At 52.3% G+C, this 21,545-nt stretch overlaps 1 protein-coding gene across 1 annotated transcript in view; it reads left to right on the forward strand.

The window, feature by feature from the left end:
- Positions 1 to 18,572, forward strand: part of DIP2C (disco interacting protein 2 homolog C) — a 341,516-nt gene extending 322,944 nt beyond the window's left edge. The window contains exons 31-34 of the mRNA XM_074324849.1: positions 7,536 to 7,593; positions 9,546 to 9,620; positions 13,352 to 13,555; positions 15,677 to 18,572. Of these exons, the coding sequence (XP_074180950.1) occupies positions 7,536 to 7,593; positions 9,546 to 9,620; positions 13,352 to 13,555; positions 15,677 to 15,949 (610 nt within the window). The 3' untranslated portion in view covers positions 15,950 to 18,572. The remainder of the gene's footprint in view (positions 1 to 7,535; positions 7,594 to 9,545; positions 9,621 to 13,351; positions 13,556 to 15,676) is intronic.
- The last annotated feature ends 2,973 nt before the right edge of the window (positions 18,573 to 21,545 follow it).

The following is a 21,545-nucleotide window of genomic DNA, read 5'->3' on the forward strand; positions in this document are numbered from 1 at the left end:
TCTGGCTGAGGACCGCTGCCCTTTGGGACACAAGAGGGTACACTGCATATTCAAACAACTTATCACAAAGGTAATTACAAAGAACAGTCACCTCATTTTGCATTCGAGTGTCCTGGCATATTGGGGTGGCTGGGACCAGGGGCTGAGGATTTGTCCTCTTGGAAAAGGACAAAAACCTCAGGGCATCCTTTCTAACAATTTTCAGACCCACCCCTTTGACTGTTTTCATTGTGGCAAATCTCATATGGAGAAAAGGTGTGATTTGGGAAAAGAGACATAAAATCAGAACCAGTACAGTGTGACAGTAGAGTGGTGAAGTTTCAACATCAGACCTGTGTCTGTTCTAGAAAGAGCCATCTTCCGAGTCCTAAAAACTTCTTGGTAACTACTGAGTCCTCCAGTTTGTCAAGTCTATAATCCTCTTAAGTGATAGTTTGTCCTAATCTGTGAAATAATCTCTAACACATTATTTTCCCTAACGGGGTCACCCGAGAGGTAAGTGACAGTGCTTTGTGAGCTGGGAGTTGCTGTGCATTATGTTACTGGTCATTACAGTTCATGGCAGTGGTGATTAGTGTCGGAGTGGCCTGACAGCTGCCCCAAGTGCCCCACCGGGGCCACCCGCCGGAACACCTTCAGCACTGCACCGCGCCTCGGTTGTTCGTGGGCTCAGTCACCCCACCCCAGTCGCGCTTCATTTTCCCGTCCTCAGTTCTGTGTCCTGCGTCAGAGGACCCGCGTGCCGGGGCTGAGGGGAGCACATATGCACGGGCTTCTCTTCTTCTGTCCCCAGAGCTTTGTCCCTGAGGCACTTCCCAGTCCCTGACTTCTGCCTGGCCCTGGCCCTTGCCCTCTTGCTGTCACTTCTTTCCTCAAAGACCTGTCATCGCAGGTTCCATCCTGGGCTTTTCTGAGCCTGTCTTTCCGGCTGGCCGTGGCCCTGCTCGTCCTGCCCCGTCTGCCCGTCTTGAGAAGGTGGCAGAGGAACTCACAGGTGCGCCTGTCCCTCCCCAGCCGCCCGGTGCCACTCCTGTTCTGCCCCTCCCTTCACTATTGGAGTTCCTGTTCTTTGAAGCACAGCTCAGACACTGTCCCCTGAATAGTCCCCAGCGAACAGCCCACCCAGCGTGCAGTCCCTGCGTCACTTCCGACGTCATGAACATGTGTCAAATGTGCCTTACACTGCGCCCACATGACGGAGAGGCCCGCGAGTCCGGCCTGTCAGAGTTGAGCTCTCTCCCCTCCAGTCCTTGGACAAGCTCTCTGACCTCAGGTCCCTGTGCTCAGACTGAAACCAGCCCCAAGGGACCCCTGGGGTGCCAGAATGGGTAGAAGCTGTCGCTGGGAGCAGGTGGGTAAGAGGACTGACCCCCGTGCTGAGGTTGTGTTGTCCCCATGGAGAGCTCATGTGTCCATCCTCTGCCACCTGGTGCTGCCCTCACAGAGAGGACCCAGCTGGGGGAGGAGTAACAGGAGAGCCTTTTAAGATAGTGACCCTCTCTCTTTCTTCTCTATTTCTATTAAAAAAATGAGGGGGACTGTTTTTTCCCCTAACTTGAGCTGTGCAAATTACCTCGTTTTACTGTACTTATAGGAGTTGAGTTTTTTACAAACTGAAAGCAAGACCCCGCTCCACCCACATAAACATCATATCCCACAATCCTCCCCTTCCTACTGCCCTTGCTTCCCCGTGGTCCTCCCCTTCCCACAGTCCTCACCATCCCACAGTTGGTCCTTGCTTTCCCATGGTCAGTCCTTCCTTTGCCACAGTCCTCCCCTTCCCGTGGTCAGTCCTCCCCTTCCCGCGGTCAGTCCTCCCCTTCCTGTGGTCCTCCTCTTCCCATGATCCTCCCTGTCCCGTGGTTGGTCCTCCCCTTCCCATGGTTGGTCCTTCCCACAGTCCTCCCCTTCCTGGGGTAGGTCCTTGCCTTCCTGTGGTCCTCCCCTTCCCGTGATCCTCCCTTTCCCATGGTTGGTCCTCCCCTTCCCATGGTCGGTCCTTTCCTTCATACAGTCTTCCCCTTCCTGCAGTCGATCCTCCCCTTCTCTTCCTATAGTCCTCCCCTTCCCTTCCTATAGTCCTCCCCTTCCCACGGTCGGTTCTTGCCTTTCCATGGTCCTCCCCTTCCCGTGATCCTCCCTTTCCTGTGATCCTCCCCTTCCCGTGATCCTCCCCTTCCCATGGTTGGTCCTTCCCTTCCCACAGTCCTCCCCTTCCCACGGTCAGTCCTCACCTTCCCGCAATCGGTCCTCACCTTCCTGTGGTCCTCACCTTCCCGTGATCCTCCCTTTCCCATGGTTGGTCCTCCCCTTCCCCTGGTCTGCCCTTTCCTTCATACAGTCCTCCCCTTCCCGCTGTCAGTCCTCCCCTTCCCGTGGTCAGTCCTCCCCTTCCCGCAGTCAGTTCTTGCCTTTCCGTGGTCCTCCCCTTCCCATGATCCTCCCCTTCCCGTGGTTGGTCCTTCCCTTCCCACAGTCCTCCCCTTCCCACGGTCAGTCCTCACCTTCCCGCGATTGGTCCTCACCTTCCCGCGATCGGTCCTCACCTTCCTGTGGTCCTTCCCTTCCTGTGGTCCTCCCCTTCCCCTGGTCGATCCTTCCCTTCCAGCGGTCAGTCCGCTGCTTCCTACGGTGGGTCCTCCCCTTCCCGTGGCGGGTGCTCCCCTTCCCGTGGCTGGTGCTCACTTTCCCATGGTCCTCGTCTACCTGCACTCAGTGATCTAGAGCGGAACTGCTGATGTGTCCAAGTTCCACTATGTAATATTCAGTTACAGGATCAATTTTTGTTCCTATATCTTTAGCACATTCACCTGGGAGCCCCAGGGCACCTGCCCAAATGACACTTAATTAACCCAGAGAAGGTTAACTTGTCAATACATGTGTGCACTTTCCCTAGAGATCGTGTGTGCATGTGCATGTGAGACGCTTGTACTCCTACTTCTGAATTGATTTAGCTCCCCCATGCACAAAGGGACGATGATGAAACTGCTGTTACACTATGTGGAAGTGACTGCTAAGTTTTAAAATTGTCTTTATAATGAGTTTATTTAAGACAAATTCGCAGTGTCTCAATCCCTTTCAATTTGATCCTTCCTTAAGCACTTGAATTTTGTAACAGGAAAGAAAAAAGTTATTTTCATCATTAAAAGAAACAGTTTAGGAGTTAAATCTTAGCACAAAGGCTGGAATGGAAGCTTTTGTGGCTTCCTTACTCTCTCTAACTGAAGTCAGAATTGAAGCCTCAGAGAAGCGTGGACGTCACTTACTTTCTGGTGAGTGGTTGGCCGAGGATCACGGAACAAAAGTACAGGGGATACTGATAAGCCAGCAGGAGAGGGTGGGGACATGCATCTGGTCAGGTCTCTGTGCACGAGTGTGTCACGTGTGTGTGAGTGTGTGTGTGTGTGTGTGTGTGTGTGTGAGTTCGTCTGAGCAGGGTTTGCTGGGAGGGTACTTGAGTGTCTGCCTTACTTCCTGTTGGTTCATCAAGGCCGTTTCTGGGGTGGGACCTTCAGTGGGGTTTGCACAGCTCCCAGTGACATCGGATTGTACAATCTTAATGTTCTTCACTTATCAACGAAAAGCTAAGGACAATTACGTAATTGTTTGCATGTGGCTGTTATATGTCAGTCAATCTATTGTTAGAAAGTGAAAATTATTGTAAAAGAATCCTAGATCCATTGAACTCAAGCATCCATTTGCTTAGATAAATGCGTTCTTGTGGAGAAAGAGCTGATGTCCCTGTGGGACGTGAGCCCACCCTCTGCCCATGAGCAGATGGGGACCAAGCTTGGGGCTGGTGTGACAGCGTCACGGGTGATGGTCGGCTTGTACCTCACCTGGCTTTGTTTGTGTCTGCGCCTGGAGCTAACAGGCAGCTTTCCCCTTTACCTCGCTCTTCCCCCGCATTACACAGAAGAGCTGCAAGCTAAAAAGAGGCATGCCGATATTTTAAGTGCATTCCCTTTCATTATTGACCGCTGGAATGTTCTGCTATAGGGACAAAGAATTAACAAGCTCAGAAACAAAACCCAAGGTACTACATGGACTGATGGGCCTCTAGACAGGATCCCAGGGGGGCACAGTGCCCTCTGTGGCAGCCCTGCTGAGTGCTTGGTCTAGTCACCAGGAAATGTCAGAGAATTCAAGTGATGTCCAGTGATTTCTAAAGTGTGGTAGATACACACATCAATGACAATAAATACATTAATTATTGTGCAACCATCACCACCATCATCTCCAGAACTTTCTATCTTTCCAAACTGAAGCTCTGTCGCTATTGAACACTAACTGCCTCCCCTCCCCCGCCCCTGGCACCCACCCTTCTACTTTCTGTCTCTCTGATTCTTCTACTCTTAAGTACCTCACAGAAGTGTCTGTCCTCTCGTGACAGGCTCATTTCACTCAGCACAATGTCCTCAGGGTCCCTCCTTACTGTCGCATGTGCAGGATTCTCTTCCTTTCTCAGGCTGGGTAACGTTCCATGGCCTGTACACACCACGTGTGTTATCCAGGCATCTGTCGGTGGACGCTTGGGTCACTCCCACGTATTAGCTACTGTGACTAGTGCTGCTGTGAACATGGGTGTTCAGATCTCTCTTCGAGACGCTGCTGCTGTCTGTCCTTTGGGGTGTGTGCCCGGGAGTGGGGTTGCTGAGTCACGTGGTAGTTCTACTTTAACTTTGTGAGGAACCACCATACCGTTTTCCACAACAGCTGCATCCGCTGCCTTCCAACCAGCAGCGCGTAAGGGGTCCAATTTCTCCGCATCCTCACCAGTACTTATTTTTTTGGGTGATTATAACAGCAGCCATCATAACAGGTGGGTGGTGGTATCTCAGTGTGTTTTCATTTGCGTTTCCCTGTTGACTAGTGCGATTTTAGTGCGATTGTCAGCCATTTGTGTGTCTTTTCTGGAGAAATGTCTATTCAAGTTCTTTCCCACTGTTGCTTTTTTTTTCCTTTCCCACTTTTAAATTGGGTTGGTTGCTATTGAGTTGTAGGAATTCTCCATGTATCCTGGATATTAATTCCTTATGACCAGATATTCTCTACCCTTCCACGGGTTGCCTTTCCACTCTGTTAACTTTGTCCTTTTATGTACAGAAGGTTTTAATCTTGGTGTCCAGTTTATCCATATTTTGATTTTGCTGCTTATGCACTTGGTGTCATATCTGAGAAATTTTTACCAAGTCCAATGTCATGAAGTTTGTGCCCTGTTTTCTCCTGACATTTTTATAGGTTTAGCTCTTAAATTTAGGTCCTTTACCCATTTTGAGTTAAATGATTTTAAATAATATTTTTATAATGCAGGGGCTGTATTCTCCAAAAATGTCAATATCATAAAGAAGGAACTTTGGAAATGCCCCTCCTTAATGGGCATTAAAGAGACATGACAACCAAATGCAGAGCCTGATGCAGCCCTGGGCCCTGTCCTCAAGGGGGACACTGTGAAGGCCACCCTGGGGCTGATGGGCCGCGTTGCAACATAGATGGCAGGTCCAAGTGTCAGGTCAGTGGTCCTTCACTGGGGGTGACCCCCTCTGTGCTTCTGGAGGAAGTGACGCTCCTCTTAGGAAACATACACCGAAATACTCAGGAGTAAAGGGTCACGACATAATCAGCTCACCCTGAAATGCTCCTGAAAACTGTGTGTGTGTGTGTGTGTGTGTGTGTGTGTGTGTGCGAGGACCAATGAAAAAGCAAATTGAGTAAAATATTAACAATAGGTGAAGGTGGGTAAGGATTAGTACAAGTGTTCTTTGTACTATTTTCATTTTTATAGTTTCCTATAGTTTTAAAATTACTTTAAAATACTTATTTTTAAAACAAAGCTCATGAGCACATCAAATCTAGAAATTACTAGGTCTTCAGTTATCACTCAGAAAAGGAAAGGAGGTCCATATAACTTAAGATCTTAGAGTGGGAAGTGACAGGAAACAGTTAGAACCACTTTGGCAGAGGCAGTTGATGGACAAACCGAGAGTAGTGTCTGATGGGACGTAAGGGTGAAAGGAGCCAGGAAGGGACTGGACCTGTCAGGAAGGGACTGGACCTGTCAGGAAGGGACTGAGTGTGTCAGAAAGGGACTGGGTGTGTCAGCAGGTGGCTATGTGGCAGCACCTGGGCTGGCCTAATGTAACCTGCAGCTTTATTAAGTGCCAGTTTCAGGGGCCAGCCTCCTTGGCAGCAGTGGTCCTGTGGAGTTTGTTGTTTTGCTGCTGTTGGCAGGTGTGCGCAGTGCCACCTGTGCCCTCTGCACTCATTTGTCCCTGTACCTCTGGTTGTCCTCTGTTCTTCAGCAGCAGCAAAGGAGACAGAAGATGTTAATACCTGTCTAATTTTCTGGTGTCTGTTTCTTGGTGGCCAGGAAGCTGGTGTGACTGTACCCAGTCGTTGAGCCTGGATTAAGTGACCTGTTTCTGGAATGTGGCATTCTAAAGAACTTGTTCCGATGGTCTTGTTACGTTGTGTTGGGTCTTTCAAATGCTTCAGGTTATTTCTGGACAAAGATGTTGTTGAATTACACGTCACGGCTGGTTGTCTTGTGCGCTCCTGGTGGGATGGGCTGTGCAGAGGCGTGTGTGTGCTCTGGTCCTGTTCCCTTCTGTCCCTGCTGTGATGCCACGTCTGTGTTTGCTGGACCCTGTGGGTTGTGGCAGTTGAAGGAGTAGATGGCGCTCATCCTCAGGTCACAGGAGCAAGTGGGTGGCCGGGGCTGGGCAGCACGTGGCCACTAGGACGGACACCACTCTAGTGAGCATTGTGTCCGCCCTGGGCTTGTTGTCTGTGATTCTGAAGTGACCGCTCTGGCAGTAGCCGTAGGGACGCCATCGCTCCTGTCGGGCAAATAGTGTGATTCTCGGTTGTTACATGTCTCCAGAGCTGGTGGTGTGACAGGCAGTCTGCCAGTGGGTGACAGCAGGCCGCGTGGGCCGTGTCTGCAGGCAGACCTGGTCCTGGGAGGCAAGGTGAGCTCTGAAGGCGGGAAGAGGGCAGAGGACGCTGCTGATCAGAGCTGACAACTGGACCGCATGCGCATGGCCGGGAGCCCCACCCACTCTACCCGTGTGTCACCCAGGAGGGATGGGGGGGCAGTGTGAGCATCCTGGCACGATTGCAAAGTCAGGGACATTGGGCCCTCACTCTTGTCTCGAGCAGCCTTGTCACAGCAAATGCAGAGCTATGAGTGCTTCAGGGCCGAGCACAGCTGTCACCGGTGGCTGGCAGCTTGTGGGGACACAGTTAATCCTGTGTTTTTCCTTTTCCACAAGTGCTAAATTGCCTCCTGGTTCCTTTAATTGCAGAACCATTTTCCCATCACTTTGTGGATTTGGCAAATGGGACTTCCTGTGCATCGTTCGTGGCCCTCTCCCTGGGAGCACGGTGGCACCCTGCTGTCTGACTGTGTTCTCTTGGGCATCTGAGCTGCAGTTACAGCGCCCCAGCTGCCGGCCAGGCACTGCCAAGGGGCTGATGGTGCACAGGGTAGCCACACTCAGACATGCTCAGTAACACCCTGTTTCCCTTTGTAGGGTCCGCTTAGTAGAGAGAGGGTCGCCTCACAGCTTGCCTCTGATGGAATCCGGAAAAGTAAGTATGAGAGGAAGAAATGTGCATTTCTGTATAAAAGTGAGCCTGGCATTTGGGCTTTGACATTTTAAGAAATGTGTGCTGTGGAATATTTTTTCCAAAATGTTTTCTTGAATGTAATGTATCAGGACTAGGTTTGGCCATGAGTACAGAAACTCAAAACAACAGCATTTCAAAGTAGTTAGATGTTATTCTGTCGCCTAAAAGAGCCATGGAGCCACCAGGGCCGTGGCACTTTTCTGTTGTTTGTTCTGCGTGGACTCTGTTCCTAAGTGCACCTCAGGCTGCAGAGTGACTGCTCCAGCTCCAGCCGTCATGCCTACATTTCAGTCAGCAAGAGGACAAACAGAAAACGAGGTGTGACAGACCGTGCAGACCTGAAGGAAGGCTCCTAAGCTGCCTTATCACGCTCAAATCCCATTGGCCAGAATGTGGTCACACAGTCACACCAAGCTGAAGGGAAAGTTGGAGGTGTGACAGTGGGATTAGCGACTCCTGTGGACATGGCGAAGAGTCCTTGTCGGGGAAGAACTAGTAGTAGTGCCTGCCACCGTGGTGACAAGAAACTTAAACCTAAATGAAGACCTCGTTTCTCTCTTTGCCCCAGTTGTCAGATCTGGTCTCTACTTGATTCTAAAAGTACCTTTAGACTCTGTGTCTACATGGCTGCCAGTCGGGCTTCTTCCTTCTAAGCTGTGGTGTTGGCAGGAGGCAGTGCTTACGCCAGCCTGGCGGGCGCCCCACCAGACATGTCACCTGCAGACGTCAGGGCAGCCATTCCAAGCATGTCTGACGCAGCTGTTCCGCCTACTGGCAGCCACACCACGTTAAGCTGGCAGAACCGGGTGGGCTGCCGTCTGCATGTGCAGGGCCAGCGTCTGCCTCCTTACATAACGCATCCCAGTGGGATTCAGAATGTCGCCAAACAGAACTCCCCCTGAAAAGGAGAAGCTGAGTGCGGACATCATAGCACAAGACGCTTGCCTGCAGAAGATGCTGACGGCATACTGAAGCAGCGCACGCGTCCCCATCTGGACCCGCCAGGCCATACAAGAGGTGACACACATCTCTTCTGGCCACCGCGAATGTGCTTTTGCACTACATTGCCTGGCCACGCCTGCCATACTTTGGGTCACACCACACTCACCTCCGGAAACCTTGTCCCCATTTCCTCAGTCAGTGTGTGCTGCAGACATCGCCCTTCACGCCTGCTCATAGCCATGTATAAGACATAGTATCAAATATAATGGAAGGAAATCAATGGAAATAACTGAAAATTCATATTTTGTGTTAGTGTCCAAACCTGCAGAGAATTTTGTAAGAGTTAATTTGAGCAAGCTGACAATATGCAGGGGAGCAAGATCTTACAAGTTCCCAAGAAGAACAGCTTGCAGCTTCTTTTATATGTTTGGACTTGAGGGCACGTGAGGACAATGACAGGAGCAGGCAGCAGGCGGGGCTGGGTTGCAGAACAGTTAACATGACTGCGGGCTCTCTTGAAGCCGGTCACACATAGTTCAAAGGCGTGCGAGCCCAGGTGCACAGAGCAATGGGCAGGGCTGGCTTGTGGCAAAGATAAGCCTTTTGCTAAGGAAGCCACAGGCCTAGGGCAGACTGCCTCCCCCACCCCTCCCCGCCAGGAGTTTATCAGACCACCTGTAAGGGTGCATGCCATGGCACGCCTTTCTATCCACATTTGGAGACATCAGCCTATGTTAAATTACATTTTTTATCATCTTTTTGTTCAATGCCTAATTTTGAGATCACTATGACACAGGTTCTATTGTATTAGTGACAATTACAGTGAAATGTTGTAGTTGTGTCATCTTGATTTAAAGCCACACCACTTCCCAAATGATTTCAGAAAGGACGACGGGCATGAAGGCACCAGGTTGGCTGCTGAGCGGCGCCTGCCTGTCTGTTTGCTGACGAGGATCTTCTTCCTCATGCAGATCCTGCCGGGGGTTCGGATCATAATCGCCAATCCAGAAACGAAAGGGCCACTGGGAGACTCACACCTGGGCGAGGTGAGTATGGGGTGTCTGCCAGTGAGGGGACTTAGTGGGTATCTGCCCGGTGAGGGGACTTAGTGGGTATCTGCCCGGTGAGGGGACTTAGTGGGTATCTGCCTGGTGAGGGGACTTACTGGGTATCTGCCGGTGAAGGGACTTAGTGGGTATCTGCCGGTGAGGGGACTTAGTGGGTATCTGCCTGGTGAGGGGACTTAGTGGGTATCTGCCTGGTGAGGGGACTTAGTGGGTATCTGCCTGGTGAGGGGACTTAGTGGGTATCTGCCTGGTGAGGGGACTTAGTGGGTATCTGCCTGGTGAGGGGACTTAGTGGGTATCTGCCTGGTGAGGGGACTTAGTGGGTATCTGCCGGTGAGGGGACTTAGTGGGTATCTGCCTGGTGAGGGGACTTACTGGGTATCTGCCAGTGAGGGGACTTAGTGGGTATCTGCCTGGTGAGGGGACTTAGTGGGTATCTGCCTGGTGAGGGGACTTAGTGGGTATCTGCCCGGTGAGGGGACTTAGTGGGTATCTGCCCGGTGAGGGGACTTAGTGGGTATCTGCCCGGTGAGGGGACTTAGTGGGTATCTGCCTGTTGAGGGGACTTAATGGTTAGATCTGCCTGTTGAGGGGACGTAGTGAGTATCTGCCCGTGAGGGCACTTAGTGGGTATCTGCCCGTGAGGGGACTTAGTGGGTATCTGCCTGGTGAAGAGACTTACTGGGTATCTGCCGGTGAGGGGACTTAGAGGGTATCTGCCTGGTGAGGGCACTTAGTGGGTATCTGCCTTGTGAGGAGACTTAGTGGGTATCTGCCTGGTGAGGGCACTTAGTGGGTATCTGCCTGGTGAGGGGACTTAAAGGGTATCAGCTGGTGAGGGGACTTAGTGGGTATCTGCCAGTGAGGGGACTTAGTGGGTATCTGCCCGTGAGGGCACTTAGTGGGTATCTGCCTGGTGAGGGGACTTAAAGGGTATCAGCTGGTGAGGGGACTTAGTGGGTATCTGCCAGTGAGGGGACTTAGTGGGTATCTGCCGGTGAGGGCACTTAGTGGGTATCTGCCTGGTGAGGGGACTTAGTGGGTATCTGCCTATGAGGGCACTTAGTGGGTATCTGCCGGTGAGGGCACTTTGTGGGTATCTTCCAGTGATGGGACTTAGTGGGTATCTGCCTGTGAGGGCACTTAGTGGGTATCAGCTGGTGAGGGCACTTAGTGGGTATCTGCCCGTGAGGCCACTTAGTGGGTATCTGCCAGTGAGGGCACTTAGTGGGTATCTGCCTGGTGAGGGGACTTAGTGGGTATCTGCCGGTGAGGGTACTTACTGGGTATCTGCCAGTGAGGGGACTTAGTGGGTATCTGCCTGGTGAGGGGACTTAGTGGGTATCTGCCGGTGAGGGCACTTAGTGGGTGTCTGCCGGTGAGGGCACTTAGTGGGTATCTGCCCGTGAGGCCACTTAGTGGGTATCTGCCAGTGAGGGCAATTAGTAGGTATCTGCCTGGTGAGGGGACTTAATGGGTATCAGCTGGTGAGGGGACTTAGTGGGTATCTGCCGGTGAGGGTACTTACTGGGTGTCTGCCTTTGAGGGGACTTAGTGGGTATCTGCCTGGTGAGGGGACTTAAAGGGTATCAGCTGGTGAGGGGACTTAGTGGGTATCTGCCAGTGAGGGTACTTAGTGGGTATCTGCCGGTGAGGGCACTTAGTGGGTATCTGCCTGGTGAGGGGACTTAGTGGGTATCTGCCTATGAGGGCACTTAGTGGGTATCTGCCGGTGAGGGCACTTTGTGGGTATCTTCCAGTGATGGGACTTAGTGGGTATCTGCCTGTGAGGGCACTTAGTGGGTATCTGCCGGTGAGGGCACTTAGTGGGTATCTGCCGGTGCGGGCAATTAGTGGGTATTTGCCTGTGAGGGCTTTAGTGGGTATCTGCCTGGTAAGGGGACTTAGTGGGTATCTGCCCATGAGAGCACTTAGTGGGTATCTACCCAGTGAGGGGACTTAGGGGGTATCTGCCTGGTGAGGCGACTTAGTGGGTATCTGCCTGGTGAGGGGACTTAGTGGGTATCTGCCTGGTGCGGGCAATTAGTGGGTATTTGCCTGTGAGGGCTTTAGTGGGTATCTGCCTGGTGAGGGGACTTACTGGGTATCTGTCTGGTGAGGGGACTTAGTGGGTATCTGCCTGGTGAGGGGACTTAGTGGGTATCTGCCTGGTGAGGGGACTTAGTGGGTATCTGCCTGGTGAGGGGACTTAGTGGGTATCTGCCTGGTGAGGGGACTTAGTGGGTATCTGCCTGGTGAGGGGACTTAGTGGGTATCTGCCTGGTGAGGGGACTTACTGGGTATCTGTCTGGTGAGGGGACTTAGTGGGTATCTGCCTGGTGAGGGGACTTAGTGGGTATCTGCCTGGTGACAGGACTTAGTTGTATCTGCCGGTGAGGGGATTTAGTGGGTATCTGCCCAGGTGCGGGGCCTTTGGGGGTATCCACCCAGTTTAGTGTACTTAGGGGTGTCTACCCAGGTGAGGGGACTGGCCCAGCAGGGTCGTCCTTGCTGTGCGTGTCCCCTGCCCTGCGTCCACTCTCCCTCCCACGGAAGGGCTCCGGCCACACACAGCCTGCCTCTCTGGCTGACGCCTTATGAAAACACACGAGCACCACTCTTCCTAGGGTGGCGCCCACAGTGACACACGTCCGTGGTAAACAGGAGGCCACGGGGGAATCACGCCCTAAGCTCCTATGCTTAGGTTCTTTGTCCCCTGACTTCATACATGAAGTTGGAGCTGAGATGATAAAATTCCACACCGATCTTATTTTGGGACTCCCTTCTAATCCATCCCCAGAAACGCGCTGGGGCCTTGGGGGTTGCTGCTGGGCATCCCCCTGCTGTGGCCCTGGCTTGATCCTGAGGGCAGCGTGCCACATGGGGCCCATGCCGGTTGGTCCCTCTGTGGGACTTTGTCAGGGAGCAGAGTGGTGCCCTCCTGTGTTGGGCAAGTGTCAGTCGAGTGCCCGCTGTGCCAGGCACTGTCCTGTGTGCAGTGTACACACAACAGTGTTTGTGGTGTCCAGGGACTGAAGGTTTTGGTGTAAAGATCAAGGGGACGCTCAGCCCAGCACCCTGGGTCCCCCCACATCACCGCACAGCTGGCCTCACAGGCAGCTGTGTCAGGGTTTCAGGAGCTTTGCTGGCCTAGTAGTTTCCTCTTAGGCTTTCCATGTGCTGTGTGACCCATGCAGCCGTCACTTCTGGACAACCTCATCCTTTGCCGTGTCCCCAAGTGATCACACTCTGGCACTTTTGTTTCCCATTTTCTGATGTTAGAGCTTCTCCCTCTTAGAGTTTGTTGTGTAGTGTTTTTTGCAGCACGTTTCTGAGAGTGAGCAAACCGGGTGGGAGGGGAAAACAAGCCAGGTAGAAGAATGAGCCAGGAGGGTGGGGGGTGAGGGCCAGGACAAGCCAGTAGCTCTTGCACACTTTTCCATTGTGGTTGGGAAACAGCCGTCATATTTGAATGTGTACAAGTTAACCGCTTGATATATTCATTTTGAAAACCCTCCATCACCTGCTTCACCAGAATCCCATGGTGGCCATGGGCTTGCCGTGGCGCCTTCTGTGGCATCTGTGTAAGCTCAGAAATGGGTAAGCACACATCATCCCGTCTTTGTGTCGCTGAGTGTAATTTACTGCACGTGGTAGCAGTGCAGTCCCTGGAGGGCCCCTGACCGACTCGCCCTGCGTCCTCCCTGCAGATATGGGTCCACAGTGCCCACAACGCCAGCGGCTACTTCACCATCTATGGGGACGAGTCCTTGCAGTCAGACCATTTCAGCTCGAGGCTGAGCTTCGGGGACACCCAGACCGTATGGGCGCGGACAGGCTACTTGGGCTTCCTGCGGAGAACGGAGCTCACAGATGCCAACGGAGGTGGGCACGCAGAGGGGCGAAAGGCCAGGTCCCAACACTGATCGCGTGTGGGGGACAGGGCAGAATTGCCCAAATGAAACCAAAGTGTGAAGTCACTGCAGCAAGCAAGGATGGGGGTCTTGGGGTTTGGCTCACAGTGACAGAACTGTGTTGGCCGTGCCTGGGTTCCTAGGACAGTGCGAGGGGGCTGCAGTGGCCTCAGGTGGCATTTAGGAAAGAGGTGTCCCCGCCTTGTTGGCTGCGGGTTTGCTCATTCGTTTGGTCCTTGAGCTGCCAGAGGCCTGATAAAGCCAGTGGCAGCACAGGTGCCCGCAGCCCCAGGTGCCCTGGATTGGGCTGAGTTTTCATACCTCCTGTTAACTGGTTGCAGGCTGGCGTTTGTTGTCATTTGTTGCTCTGAGCATAGAGGGCTTGGCAGGCACCTGAGATGCCAGGACGGGCTGTGCCCATGTTGGTCCTATACCTCAGACACTATGTCCCACTTGCCCTGACTCAGAGCTGGGCAAAGGCCTACCTGTTTCCATCTAAGTAGCTGTAAATGGTCACTACAGCCTCCTGCTTTGCATTTTTAAGAAAATAATTTAGACTGGCTGGTACTCCTCCCTCAAGTGTTTCCTGTTTCCGCCTCAAAAGCCCGTGTCCACGGCTCCCTGGTACAGCCTCTTGGGTCCATGATCCTAGTTCCTGACAACATCACTGCGGTCCCTGCCGTGGGGTCCCCGATGGGTGTAGGTCTACACTGTACCAGGTTCACACAGCACCAGGAGGACAGAAGAGTGGGTGGTCCCACCCTGCTGGGCCTCAGCAGTGGGAGCTGCCGTCATCACCATCAGCCTCCACTTGCCTTCAGCCACCCATGGTGCTCCCCCAGGTCACCGTCGGAATGAGAAGGGGGTGACACCCGTATCACGTATCATGACTGTCCCACTGTCGCACAGTCCAGCCGTCAGGGTCTTCCCTTCACATCGGCTGTCCTCTGTGGTGACTGTGTTCGGCCCCTAGGAAAGCTGTGGCACACACAGGAAATGTCACGAGCAGCCAGCCTGCAGCTTCCCAGCAAACCCAGCTCAATACAGAAGTGACCAACTCCTGACCGCGTCCTTTCAGAGTGGCCAAGACACAGGTCACCTGTGGTGTCACCACTCAGTGTGGTTCACCGGACCATGCAGAGAGCACTGCTTTACTGTCTCACACTATATTATGGGGATTCTTGGGGGACAGGCGGTCACAATGCAAATCCAGGAGACAATCTGTTGAGCACATTTCCCACTATTTCCCTTTCATTTTACATATATGTGTATTTCTGCTGAAAAATAATGTGATTATTTCCTAATGGACACACTTCCACATTTCGGAAAACAATATGACTTTCCTAAATGCTTCCTGCCTCAGCTGATACAAAACCTTCTGTGTGTTTGGCATTGGAAAGCAAATATGGGCAACTTGTCCTCCACGCCCCCACCTGGGACCCTCCTGGCCTCTGCTGCCAAGCTGACCCTGTCACTAGGGGCAATGAGTGTTACGGTCCTTACACAACCACTTGGTAAAAGCCCACCATGTAAGGCTAATTTGCTTTAATGTGTAAAGTCCTGGATTTAGGCTTTCGCTAATCAGGCAGACTAAGTACTCTGGGTTACCCGCCTGTGGGAAGATCCTAGTGAGACAGTGGGGTTGAATCTGCAACGTGGTCTAGAATAACCCCCATATGGGTCAGCTTTCACTGCAGTATAGCCACTTAGCCGTAATCGGTTGTATCCCCCATATATGTAGTTGATTGCTGGGCCCATGGGTCAGCTGGCGGCTCCTAGGAGGTCTCCCTCTGCTGTGGCAGAGACCTCCTAGGAGCACCAGCCCCATTCAGACCCACAGGCCACACTGCATGTGGCCTGCACTTGAGGGCAGGACACAGACTCACCCTGTGGTCGCAGTGCACAGATCCAGGGTGGGGCTCTGACCCCCACTGCCATGTGACAGCAGCTGGGGACAGGGCCTCGCAGGCACAGAGAGCTCACAAGTGGCCACCCTGAGAGCAGGCAGGTGGAAAAGGCTGGTGATAGGTGTGTGTGGCACGCTCATGAGCTGGAGGAGATGGGCTCAGAGAGGGCTGTGTGCCCGAGGGCACGGCCAGGCTCAGGCAGATCACGTGCTGACGCTTCTCTCTCTCTTCCAGCGCTGTGTTCACCTGGACAAACTTGCTGGTGGTGGTGGTGGAGCTGGACGGGTCAGAGCAGGAGGCGCTGGACCTGGTTCCCCTGGTCACCAACGTGGTGCTGGAGGAGCACTACCTGGTCGTGGGTGTGGTGGTGGTGGTGGACGTGGGCGTGATCCCCATCAACTCCCGGGGCGAGAAGCAGCGCATGCACCTGCGGGATGGCTTCCTGGCCGACCAGCTCGACCCCATCTACGTGGCCTACAACATGTAGCCCGGGCTGGCCCTGATGCCAGCGCGTTCCTCGTTATCACTGAAGTTTGGATGCCAGGGCAACGTCCGTCCGTGGGACAGAGCCTGTGTCATGGGTAGAGCGCAGGGGACTTCCCACAGCGATCCTGGTTGGCACGATGGAGCAAACGTGAACCGCCACCGAGCTTCGCTCAGGGGACCTCGAGTCACTGCCTTCAGTTTGGTGGAAAAGCCCATTTTGAAACTTTTCTTTCTTTTCTTTTTCTTTTTTTATTAGTTATTGGATAAGTGCTTTCTTCGTAAATGTGGTATTTTGTTAAGCCAAAATAGCAATTAAAAAATATTCTGCCCTACAGGTGGGTTCCTTTAAACAATTTATGTAGTGTGACAAAGAATTGTTTTCTCTGTTTTAATGTGTCCTGAAACCTTAACAATGACATGGACCTGTTCCTAATCTAAGCCATGGCTCAGTCTCACCCTTCTAGGAAAGTCTGTCGAGGTACGAAACCTTCCACTAGCACCTTCCAGTTAGGTCTTAGCAGCTTCCGTCAGAACCATGTGAAGACACAGAGGCTCGCACGTGGCCTCTGACGTTAGCATAGAAGGAGAAGAAATTATAAATAAGGTGTATTTCCGCAATTACCTTGCAGATATCTTTGTACTAAACTAAAAAGATGAAATAAGTTAACTTCTTCGTATGTAATTATGTACAAAACGTTTAATTTATTTTGATCTCTCTAGAAGTATAAACGAGAAGAACATTCAAGAGTATTAAAATCTTGTAATGTTTGCTAATATAAAAAGTGTTGTATCATCTTGCGTGGATAGTATCACAACAAGTATATATATATGAAATGTAAATTCACTAATGAACAAAGGAGATTTAAAGTCTAACACTCAGACCTGTCACTTGCATGGCGTCCCCCACTGTACTGTAGATAAGAGACTCTCATGCCCACTCTGCTGATGGGAGCGACCAGACGGCCAGGAGCCCAGTGTGAGCATTTCTTCCAGAACCGGAGACCAGCCAGTGACATTCTTGTAGAGCATCTCGAAGGCGGTGGGGGGTCTGAGGTGGACATGCACACACCCCTCATGCAGGGGTGGCACGACGACGGCGTGAGCCCCTCAGGGAGTCCGGCGGCCCACACACGGCTCCCTTAGCTGCACAGTGTTTTTCATCCTTTTGGTTAGTGTCACCCTTTTTGGTCCTCGGTATGAAAAGCAATGATATTCTGCAGCCACCTGAACCGGTTGCGTTGAGTCCCCTCAGCTGGCCACTGGGTGGAGTGGACAGTGTCCAGGACAGCTTTAAGGGAAGAGACTCACAGGTGACGGTCACCTGGGCCAGCCCACAGGGACCCCCACAGCCACTGGCGGGAACAAGAAAGCCTCACAGCTGCCTTCATTAGTGACCTGTGGATGACACATTCCTGACGCCCATCTGTCACGGCCACCGTAGCCTCACGGGGCCCATTTCCAGAGCTCATCTGCACAGTCCTTGCCTGAGCCGGTGTCTGTCCCGCCAGGAGCAGGTGCCAGCCCTGCAAGCGTCATCTGTTTTGTGACTGCCCCAGTGTGAGCCTGCAGGGGCCCCATGTGCATGACCAAGATGGCCGCTGAGCAGAGAACCAGGCTGTCTCACTGCACTGCCTTTGCTGACACACCGGCACTAAGCCCTTTGCTGAAAGAGTTTTGTTTGACTTCTGAGATCCAAGGCTAATTGTTTTCTGAAAAATTTAAGTGGTGTATTTTTTTAATTTGTCTGCATGTGGGGTGCACCCTTCCATTTCCATGAATCATTGGGCTTTTACAATATCGTTTGACTTCATCGCGGCAGATAACCATTTCCCCTACTTGCCTCAGATACACATCCCTGTACATGCCGGCTCAGCAAACCCACCACACACAGAAGAGACACGTTCTTACATACCTGCCGGGTTTAGGGGGCTCCAGGGTTTCAGGTGAGGCTCCGAATAGGCGACATGATTGCAGGGTCGGAAGCAGCAAGTCAGGTGTCACTCCAAACATGACACTCACATCCCCCCCCAGGTCAGCCCCCCAGGCCAGAGAGGGCGGTGTCAGTGACATCCTGTCACCTCTGCTGTTGGAGTTGAGGTTCAAAGGGTGGGGGGCTGGGGTTGAAGCTCTTGTCACACAAGAAAGAGGCAAGGAGACACTTTCCACCGTTTCAGCAATAAAGAAGGATCGTTCTGTAGATAACTCGTTCGCGGGAATGTCACCAATGTTTGCTTGTGACCCGTGTGTGCTTTTGAGGTCAGACAGATGCGCGTGATCAGCTCACACAAAGGAGGGCACACACGAGCATTGAAACACAGACCTGACCCAACAGGGCGGCTTCCTCATGGTGCTTGTTTATTATAGATATCTAACCCTGCTTGACACTTTACCCCGGAGACCGTCCCTTTTATCAGTTGAATGTTAGCAGCGTTATTTCATAGTGTGGTGACTGCTTAGGGAAGTTCCTATACTGAACCAGTCACGGTTTCACACAGAGTTTTTATGTGCAAAGGACGGCAACCTTCTTGTATGTTGAACCACCAGTAAGCTTTGTACATCTGTGATAACGCCTGTTTTATATTCAAATGAACAAATAAAAGCTTTTATTTTTGTTGCTCTGAAAATAGCAGTTTCTTCATTGGTCCCGTGGCACACTGTGTGGGACAGCTTCAGTCCATAGGCGGGTGACTCCTACAGCGGCGTGGGACACGTCTGCCTCTTTCCGTGATTTGCCAGGTCATCATACTTTGAACCCATTTAAATTTTGATGTGGGCATATATTGCCTTTAAAAAAATCCAATGGCAACAAATGTTTTGTGAAATTTTTTTAAATTCTTTTATATATATCTAAATATATTTGTTCACATTTTGCTGCAAGTGCACTGATTATTTTGGTAAGTTTGGGGACAAAGAGGAAGCAAACACTTGCCACCACCTGTGGGCAGGGAACCTTTGCATATCAGGAAGTAGGTCTAGCTGACTATTCCAACCATTCTCTTCGTTCATTTGACCTCTTGCCCAAGATCTGAGAATTCATATGGCTTTGTCTTTTGGAAAGCAGTAGCTGGCTAACTGACCTCCAGCCTAAAGCTTATCCAAAGAAGTTTTATGCACTTAGAATTCAGTGGAACTCAAGTGTGCCTGCAGGTCCCCAGGCCCGACCTGGGTGCCGGCCTTGTAGCCACACCCCAACTTGTGTTCAGGACCAGCCCATACTCAGGGATGATGCTTTGGGCAGGTGGAAGTGGGTGGCTGGCAGATAGTGATGGGTCCAGTACAGAGAGGGTGACCGAGAGGCGGCCCTGGGCCCGCGTGTGTGCATGTCTGGGTGTGAGTATGGCATGGCTCCGTCCCCAGCACAGTGCTGACTTCCTGGGACACTGGTAGTTTGGTTGTGGTCGATTGCTGTTCATCATAATAACGCTCCCTGATGCCTCGGAACACGGTCCCCGTGCTGTTTGCTGACATGTCGATCGTATTAACTATCTCTTCACCCATCAGCTTCCTGTGGGAGGACAGGGCTGCCTGCTCCGCCCAGAGCGCACATTCAGGAAACACACTGACGAGGAGCTCCCCACAGGTCAGTGGCACCAAGGGCCGCGTGACGAGGGCTCACAGCCCTCCCGGAGGTGGGTAACAGCGGGTGGCTAGAAGGAGCTTCTGGGAACGTGGAGAACGTGCCTTTCCCATCATATGGAAGGTGGCAGTGCATCCCGAGAGCGCTGTTGCCTTGGGCCTGTTGCCGGTGTGTTCATTCTGATCACCGCGTTGGGCACCAGCGTCCCTGCCATGTGACAGATGACTGGGAATAGCAGAGAGAGGATAAAGGATGACAAGGAGAAGGGGGAGGAATTGGAAACAATGTGCTCAGCGGACAGGCCATTTACCCACAAGCCAACAGCAGGTTCGGGCCCTGAAATAGCAAAGTGGGCCCTGAAAAGGCTGCGAGCGAGCGTCATGGCATGCAGAGGGGGCCCGGTCTGCATGGCCATGGGTGCTTGAGATGAGGCAGGGGGTAAGGTGAAGGGGATGCTGCAAGCCTCAGAGGGCACACGAGCCCCAAGGCTGATGGAGCCTGGAGCCTCCCCTCCAGCTCAACCTCGGGAGGGCGGCCTCAGAACCTGCACTCAGAATCAGCGGTGCAGATGACAGCTGGGACGGAGTACATGATGCCGCGACTGAGGTGAGCTGGACCTGCCCCCACACCCTTTACCCTTGGGACGGCTTCGCAAGGGGCTGGGTGCAGTGCAGCCACTACTGACTGTGTCTATGCCTGCTGAGCCAGTGCAAAGGCAGGTACTGCGTCTTCCCCCCTGGGCGATGGCAGGTGACCAGCTTGTCCACCAAGGACTCAGGTGCTCTGGGGGGTAGGTAGTGTCAGAAGGACCCAGTCTGAGAACCGAGAACAGCAGGCTTGTGCAGTCTCTGATTAAGGCAGGTGCTGCCACCATCCAGAGTGGCTGCCAGCTGCTAGGGTGTGACAAGGGCCATGTCAGGGTCACGGATGGAACAGTGAAAGTGTGCTGGCAACCCCTGGTCTGGGGGACAGGGAGGGGGCTGTGGAGAAACCTGAGAAGAAGCCCTTTGACACTTTATAACGAGAATGATTAAAGCCTCCATTTGGTCTGTTTAAAGGTCAAGTCCATATTTTGGTAGTAAAACGTTAAACATTTTGTTTCATCATGTGAAAGGGTGGCCTGCGGGCAGTGTTTTCTACAGCCAGCTCCCGCCCATCACCACCTCCTGCCAGCGCTCAGCCCAGCCCAGCCTCAGGCTTGATGTCACGACCTCTGAGGAGTTCTGGGTTTAAAGCATGAACCTGGGGGTAGGGATGGTGTCAGGAGGCTCAACTGTACTAAGGACAACAAGCTGGGTATGGAGATAAAGCTAGGAAGTGCACACGAGGAGAGAGGGGTGCAGATCTCGAGTTAGGGACGGTTCTATTACCTGCCTGGGCTGTTAGGAGAACCAAATCACCACTTCTGAAAAAATGTCGTTTTAAATAGGTAATCTAGTCACATAGTCCAAGTATGGAAACTACATAAAGAGGCTTTCGTTGTGAAGCCATGTCCCTCATCATGTCCCTGTCCCTTCCCTAGAGCCCCTGGCAAATAATAATTGTGCTCCTTTCTGTTGTCTCTTTTCTGTGTTCCTTGGACCTGTTGTTACTGCTACCCCCCTTCTGATCCCATAGGCACCCTCCACATGCTGGGTCCTGCCCTCCTCGGTAGCGTCTGCTTTTCCTGTTAAAGAAATGCCCTTCCCGTCAGTGGACACGCAGCCTTTCCAGTCTTTGGTGTTGTAAATAGCCAGCTTTTGTTGTGACAAAGCCTGGTCCACTTCCGATGTGGGCGAGGACATGTAACAAGAGAGCGGGTTTCTGGGAGACAGGGCCAGGGTCTGTCACCTGTGTTCTCACCCTCACCAGCAGAAAGTGTTGATTTTGGTAGCATCCGTCTCATTATAGGAAAGGCCGAGCATTTCAAGACTATTTCAGAAGGCCGTTGGTGTTGATCTGTCTGCAAACTGTTCCGGTCTCTTGGACTACTGGGTTGTTGAGCTTTCCAGGAAATATTGTTAAAGGTTTTTATTGGCTG

Source organism: Rhinolophus sinicus, linkage group LG02 (assembly GCF_036562045.2).
Source record: "Rhinolophus sinicus isolate RSC01 linkage group LG02, ASM3656204v1, whole genome shotgun sequence".
NCBI lineage: Eukaryota > Metazoa > Chordata > Mammalia > Chiroptera > Rhinolophidae > Rhinolophus > Rhinolophus sinicus.